Source organism: Entamoeba invadens (assembly GCF_000330505.1).
Source record: "Entamoeba invadens IP1 unplaced genomic scaffold scaff_1105074726713, whole genome shotgun sequence".
Taxonomy (NCBI): domain Eukaryota; phylum Evosea; order Mastigamoebida; family Endamoebidae; genus Entamoeba; species Entamoeba invadens.
Window position 1 is genome coordinate 470,532 of NW_004443770.1, and position 8,243 is coordinate 478,774.

At 28.4% G+C, this 8,243-nt stretch overlaps 1 protein-coding gene across 1 annotated transcript; it reads left to right on the forward strand.

The window, feature by feature from the left end:
- Positions 1-6,733: 6,733 nt before the first annotated feature.
- Positions 6,734-8,243, forward strand: EIN_431080 (hypothetical protein; the record flags this gene model as incomplete). Its single annotated transcript, XM_004262005.1, has 2 exons — positions 6,734-7,001; positions 7,097-8,243. Coding segments are annotated over 2 exons (1,415 nt in total), but the record flags the coding sequence as incomplete, so codon positions are not given.

Below are 8,243 nucleotides of genomic sequence, written 5' to 3' on the forward strand. Positions count from 1 at the left end.
GCCGATGTTTGTTATTGAAATTTGTGAATTATTTTTTATGTAAAGTAAAGGCTGGATTTGCCGAATGATAAAAGGAAGAGCAACAAAGATTGACTTCGAAACTGTTCTTTAAAGCCAAAATAACCAAAAAACAACTCAGAATTTATCAAATAAAATGAACTTTTTATTAAATATTTTTTCATTTTTTTGCAGAAATAAAAAACTCAAAAACACTAACCCGCGAGTGTACCTTTTTTTCACATCCCCTTTCACTCCTTATTATTTTTTTTCAATTTTTTAATCATCCGTTAAACAAATACTCAACAGTCAAATCTATTACCTCTCGAGCAACATAGTTAATACACGGACCAGAAAATGTTTTTAATAGACCACTTTTCAATGTTTCTCAGCAAAAACCGACTGCACCTTTATTTAACACCCCCTCTTGTTGGATTCCTCATTCGCTCATAAATGCATTTCAAAGCCAAACTGAAAAAAACGCACTTTGGATTTACTCACCAACTGAACGTGAGTGCATCCATTCTCAGCGGTTTTTCAAGTGCCTGTCAAGCAAGCGATAAATGACTCGTTATTTCGTTGTACTTGCTTTTTTGAAACTTTTTACAAAATAAACGAAGCAATTTTTTAATATTGGTCAATAAAAACAATGTAAGACGGATAATTTTGTGTAAATTATTAGAAGCAGTAAAAGGGCGCTGCACATGTCCGTTATAATTTCTCGTGTTTTTTTAGCTTTTTTTTCACCAAAACCTCAATTATTTGAGGCAAATTGAAACTTTGGTTATAATTATGTGTAATTTTATCATTAAATGGTAGTAAAGCGGGGTTTCCCGCCGTGTATAGAAATGTTAAAAAAGACTGGGAGGATACTGTGGACGATCCGAAAGTGCGGCAATCATTTCTGTATGGTGAATAAATTCAAGTTTATTGTGTGTTTTTGTATGTTATTCAATACATTTTGTTTAAAAATATTTGTATGCAGAGAAAAAACATACTATTTTTTCACAATTTAAAAATGCAATATTTGGTTATTGGATAAGTTTTCATCATAAAACAATAAGAATTTGGTTTAGAAAAGACAAAAACAGATCTAAAGCGGTTTTTCGCCACCGTATTATTTTTTATTTTAAAACTCGGCAAAATGCCAAAAAACGTTATTTTTCTATACAATAAAACAAGTAAATGGTAGTGAAGCGGTTTTTCCCGCCAGCCAAAATGCTTGCCCAAAAGTGCATTTCAATTAGAATTGTTGAAAACATCATGGAGACATTGACTGTTATCAACCAAATACGTTATTGAGAAGACCTGGTGCCAAAGTGAAAGTTGTTGTGTTGTTTATCTTAAATGTGTTTTTATACCTTTATCCACTAATTATAAAAAATGATTATCTACAACTTTCTTACCATTTGATTGACTGTATTGTTCATTTTATTACAGTAAATAAATGTAACATTTTGGGATTTTCGCACATACTTTTATAAAGAAGAACAAAATAACTAAAAACATTAATAAATTTATTATAAATTATACTATAACTTGTTTCAAAAATTGATCAAATGGTGGGTCTGAAAAATAAAGAAAACGACTCAACACTTATATAGTTCAAAAGAGATACACAACGACAACCACAGATTCGATACGTTGTGTCAAATGAATCAATTCATGTTTATTCTATTCGGATTTGAGCATAAGTAATATGATAATTATAGTTTATATTATTATTTAATAGTAAATTTATTAATTTTATTAGTAAATTTTAGGTGCAGATATGGTTAAATTATAATAATAAATAGTTAATTTATTAATTAATACAATTCCATTTTTATCTTTCGCAATGTCATTAATTTTAATATAAATCATATATTAAAACATATTAAACATTTAAAAACAAAATTATTTTTCATTTGACAATATCCAAGCAAAATAATTACATAATGCTCTAACTTTACTAATAATCAAAATTTACATACTTGGTATTGTTTTATCGCAAACATGATCTAGAAAAAAAATGTAAGTTCTTTTTTACCAAAAATAAGGGTTTATAAGGAGATCTCCAAAAGCGACCATATCAAATTATCTCGTTCATTGCAAGGTCAAACAGTTTGTTTATTATGTTTAACATCATCAAAACCACGACAGTGACAACTTAGACTTGAACTCATGTGTTTATGAAGACAAAATAAAGCACAAAAACAACAATGACAAAAAGACTTAATTTAAATTGCTCTGAAGATAAGGAAGATGATGATAAGGCAGACTGCAAAGATGATAATTTGGTTTGTTAATTCAAACGATATAAAACTAACAAACACTGCGTTTACTACACTAATATATTATAATAAAATTTAATTAAAAATTTATGTATATTTGGTTATATTTCTTATGAATGTAAGCTGTTTCCCGTTTTCTTTCAAATAAATTCTGTAATAACTCAGCTTTTCATTGTAATATAAATAGACTTTAACAGCCTTCTTCTAAACACTTCGAAAAAATGCTCAGGCAAAATGAAAATGATGTTTTTTTTCTTTTTGTTTAAATAAAAAAAATAAAATCAAATAACAATTAGAAAACATTTTACCATTATTCACCAAAAATTATCAAAAGCTGTTTTTTCCACCCCTTTACATAGACGCAAGGGTTAAAAAAATAAAAAAATAAAATTTAAATAAAAATATGGAAAAAAGAAAAGATCAAATAAAACCGTTCTCAATGTGCGAAAGAGCATCATATACTCTGTCAGCAATTTGGTTATACATCATTTTGATACGAGTTTAAAGAGTTCTTTGATCAATACCACACACATTGAACGAGTCGTGTATTTTCTTTTGGCTCATCGAATTAATTGATTGTAAAATCCATTTACACACTTCTTGTCTTGTTGCACTTTTCTTGTTTCCTTTTTTCTTTGTAACAATTGATTTTTCTTTATCTTTCATCCACAACATCCACTCATTTCGAATATTTTTTAAAACCCCTTAAACACACAAACATCTAATAGTTGAAAAAAGAAGTACAACACGAAAGGAATATAACAGGTACTGCATAGTAATCGACATTTGAAGAATTGAACACTTTTTTGTGAACAGAAAACCCGTCCATAAAAAGGACAATTTTGGGTAAAGTGAGGCGAGAAACCCGCACCCATTTTCCTTTTTCTTCTTTTACCCAAATTATTGTGTTTTTTCTTCCAGAACATGTAAAAAATAAAAAAAAGTCGTATTATTGTAGTTTCTTTTTCTTCCTTTTTAGTGTTTTTTATTCAAAAATAAAAAATGATTCGAGTTTGATTCAAAATGAACTATCAAAGAACAAAAATGGCCCGGATTTTTAAGTACTTTTAGTTTATTATAACAGTGTTTCAAATTTGTGTTTATTCAAAAAACAAATATACTATTATATAAACTATATATATAGTTTAATGATTTAAACTATATTTTTTACTTGTAATAGTTTATCAAAACCCAATTTCTAAAAATAGTTTAAATTTTCACAAGACAAATTCTATAATATAGTAATGAATAGTAAAAATATTCAAAAATTTGCTTTTTTCCAGAAAAATGTTTATTTTTTGATCAAAATATTTTCTTTTATATCTATAATACTCACGAGTCAAATTCAATTACGTTTTCGTGAAGATGCTATATTAAAGCTCGGTTGTGTGTATAATATCACTATTTTTTTTTAAATAAGTTCAAAAACAATAAAAAAGTCAAGATGTGTCTTTTTGACACATATCTTTTTTATTAATTTGTAAATAAAAACAAAAATTATGATATACAAACGAATGTACATCAACAGTACTATAATGTATCACTGCGTTATATCATACTGTAACATTATAAAAAGATGTAACAGAATGTGTTTTATTTCATATCAATCATTATCAATTATAATAAAAAAAATATATTTCTACTATTTGTTTTTTTTACAAATTAAAAAATTGTTTAACTTAAATTAAATACTTTTAATAAAAATATTTATTAAAACAACACCAACAAACTATACATATTATAATAATTATATTAATATAAACTATTAAAATGACTTTGGTTGTTGAAAAATTAGATGGGTTTTATATCCACCATTATTTTTCCTCAAAAACTTTTATTAAGAACATAAAATTAAGATAAACCAGTTCAAATAATCAAACTCAACACAAACAACAGAGACTTGTTTGTGTTGAGTTGTTGCGGATTCCCATTACCGTTTGGCAATTTTATTTATTTATACACATAGCGCATATAAATTAACAATTAGATAATTCAAATTACGCGCGACTAATGTTTGTTTGTTTTTTGTGTCATTTATTATGTTTAAGTGGCTGATAAATACACAATATTAACTATTAGAAATGGATTTAAAGTGGATATAAATTATTGATTACTTATTAATATTTTTATGGTTAATAAACTGAATAACAATCTATAGTTTAGATACTATATTAAACTAATCAGTAACTAATTGTTTAAAGTATGTATTAGGAAGTGAACCTTATATTATATTTTTTAATCTAAACATTTAATAAGTTATATTAAAATTAAACCTAAAATATGTTCAAAAGCTTATTAATAACTTCATTAGAAATATCAGGATAATATTTATTAATTTTTAATTTCCTAATAATTTATATTTGTTATTTAAAGTTAATTTCATTAAGTTTTTATATTGTATTTTAATTATAAGAACATTCTTAATTAATCAAAAAACTGAGACTGAACCTTTTTTCATTCAACAGCTTTTCAAAGAAGAAAAAAGAAAATGGGTGTGGGTTTTTCTCCAGGTGTGAGTTTCTCGCCTCACTTTAGTCCCATTTTTTTTCTTTGTATAAAAATAGCCCTTCTTCTACCCATCTTCGCATTTTCTCGGAATCGTTACAACCACCGTGATTCACTACAGCAATAATACCTTCAGTTTTTGGAGCATTTTTAAGTCTGGGAAAAACAACCAAAAAAGTTAAAACTTTCCCATTTTTGGTTATAGCCACAATGAATGATACCTTCAATTTTTCTTTTCCACAAGTTGCAACTGAAACATGTTTCACACATTTCATTTCAATCTTTGTATCTGGACACATATCAAAATCAATTACAGTTTCATCCAAATTCATAATTGCATCATTTTCGATGCCATCAAGAATGTTTTCAATTTTTCATTAAATGTTGAACTGTTTCTTTGGTTTTTGCAATTTCATTTTGGGATTTTCAATGAAAGAGTGAGTTACTCTTCGAATGACAATCCAAATCGCCTTATTATTCCATAAACCCATTTCTATTGTTTGTGTTCTTTTATCAAAGTTTTTCTCTTCTTCAAAAAGTCGAGAATCAATGGCATGTTGACTATTTTGTTGTCTCGTCTATATTCTTTGACAAATATATACAATTCGTTTTCAATGTTAAAACATTTTGGGCGTCTTCCAGAACCCAAAGATTTCCTTCTTGACTGTTTGTTGTCCGCCTTTTTAATTGGCTTAACATCATGACCACCGTTTCACTGTTGTATAAGGAATGTTTCTATCTTTACTAATTGAGTACAGTGATTTTCTGGGAACACCATCATGAGGAAGAGATGGCTTAAGTATGTCTAATTTAAACTTTATTGTGTAAGACTTTTGTCTTCCCATTTAATTGTAATACCTAAAAATATCCTTTATATATTTATTCTTTATGCTAAAATCAATTTTATATTGTTATTTTGTTTTTGTTGTTTTTATTGTTATGGAAAAAATAATTAGGCCCGGTTTTAATTTTGCTAAAAAATAAAAAAAATAAAAAAACGATAGGCCCGGATTTTTTAAGGATATACTGTACATTTTTGAAAATTGATTTTGTAATAACAATTGTTGATTAATTGTAAACATTTACGTTATTAATCCGGTATTTTTGTCTTAAAAAATTAATTTTTTAGAACTAATCAACCAAAATAATGTTTTTTTTTCTTTTTCAGTCTTTTTTTCTTAACTTATACTTAAACCATTGTTCAATACTAAACAGCTTTTGTCTTTTTTTAACTTTGTATTTTAAGCTCTTATTGACAAGTTTTCTAATGAGAATTGTTAAAAATTATTTTTTTATGGTAAACATTATTATATTTTGCCGACAATTTATTTTTTGTCGGAAAATTCCTCCTTTCTAAATATATAACACTAAATGAACAACAATTAATAAAGATACATTGTCAAAGTAAAAACAATACATTCGGTCATAAAATGTCATTTAATATATTTTTGGCGATGAAAAATTGAATATTTCAGGAAGCCATCCCAAAAATTTAATCCAATTGTTTCAAAATTTTTCCATGTTTTACCTAATGCCCGTTGTTTACACAAAATTAAAGCGATTTTTTCTCCACCAGATAACTTTAAATTATAAATACTGGCTTTTTTTAAATATCGTTATTTTATTTAAAAAATATAATTACATTGAAAAATTGTCATTCTATTTAAAATATTCCACTCACACTTATAAATAACTGTTTAAAAATCACAATTTGATTCTTTAGTGTTAACAACTGAGTTGATTATTGCTCAACAATAATAAATAAAGTAAAAATAAACTATATATAATGGAGATGAATTGTTCGCAGTCAAATATGACCATTTCTATAAATTGTCCACATTTTTTCGCATCTTAAGTTGCAATCTCATTAAATAGTTATATAAACTATACTTATTATCGTCTGATCCTTACCAAGCAACAATGCAGTTATTTCCATTCACGAAACTCGAAAACCAATAATGTTTTCCACTATTTTAATACCAATTGTCGTTTTCTCTTGCGTTTTTTCTCTTGAATCTTATGTCGAAGAACCTGGGCTAACTTCTCATGAAAAAGTAAAGAAGGCCTTCCTATGGGCTATCGACCAGAATACCAATATTGAAGCTGAAAAAGAAGAAAACCCTGACGCTCCTTATATCCAAGGTGGCTCTTTTCAATCTTCATTCAGCTTTTACCCCAATTTAGAAATGGTAGTCGTGTCATCTACGAAGGAATACGATATATATTGTTTGTTTAATATTTCAAGTAACGTGTTAAATTGCTATCTTTTAATAGTAATTTTACTTAAATAAATAGTAAATGAAATATGGAATAATAAGTAGACGACGATAATGCAAATGCACCTCAGCTGTTCCTCACTCTTCAAGACGACTTCACAGGCGAGACTTCCATAAAAGAGTACACATACCATGTCATGGACACCGCCGTAGGATCAAGGTTGATGGATTATGGGTGGCAAACTTCATTCTTCCCATTACCAGACTTTTTTAATTCGACATCTTTTCTTCACAAACCATCACAAACAAAAACTTCTGCGTTTGTAGCGTTCATGTCGTACCCCATTGATAACAAAATACTGTCTAAACCGACATTTGGAAAGACTTTAAAGGCTCTTCAGATCAAAGGAGGAAACATGAAGGAGAGCAACCTCTTCAATTTGACTGGAAACGTCTTTGTCGACTTTAAAGTCAAACAATGTGCTTCTTTCTTCCAAAAAGGGTTTCCACAAGATTACGAGACACCAATGAAGGATTGGGAAACTATTATTAACTCTACTGGCTGGTCTGTAGGGAAGGACATTTCTCTTTTAATGTCATTTACGTTCCAAGGGTATTTCTGCTTACCAATGTTGGACTATGTCTTTTTGAGTGAGAATAAAAAGGTGTCAAATGACTGGAGGTACTGTGATAAATTTCAAGAGGATCCGTTGATGATTAGTGACCCCTGTTGTAACAGAGAGGTTGATGGTGTGTGTAACACATTCAGGGACAGAAATTCAGTTTATGTTGGGAAAGATTCTGTGTGTCTTTTCAACTACTTTACATACACTGATTTGAACTTGACGAACCGAGAGAAGATCAAATTGGAAGTGAGGAGTTATGGGATGAAAGATGTCACACAGTACTACCACGACTTCCACTTCCAAATAATACCAACTATCTTGTGGGACTTGACTGAAACGACAAACAGAAAGGAGATGACGTGTAGAAACATATTGAATAACCAAGATGTGTACTACGACGAATACAAAGAGTGTCCAATAGACATCCACTTTGATAATGAAATTGTGTCTAAAGGCAATTGTTTTGTCCCCAGCGAGCAGTTGATGCCTCTCTTAGTCATTATGTGTGAACAAGGAATTGATGATTCTGGCCGGATTCGAAGGTTCAACACCGCTGAACTTGACCAGATCAAATTGATATTAGAAGACCCAGTAGAAAAAGAGTATCCATATGACTCTGCACATCC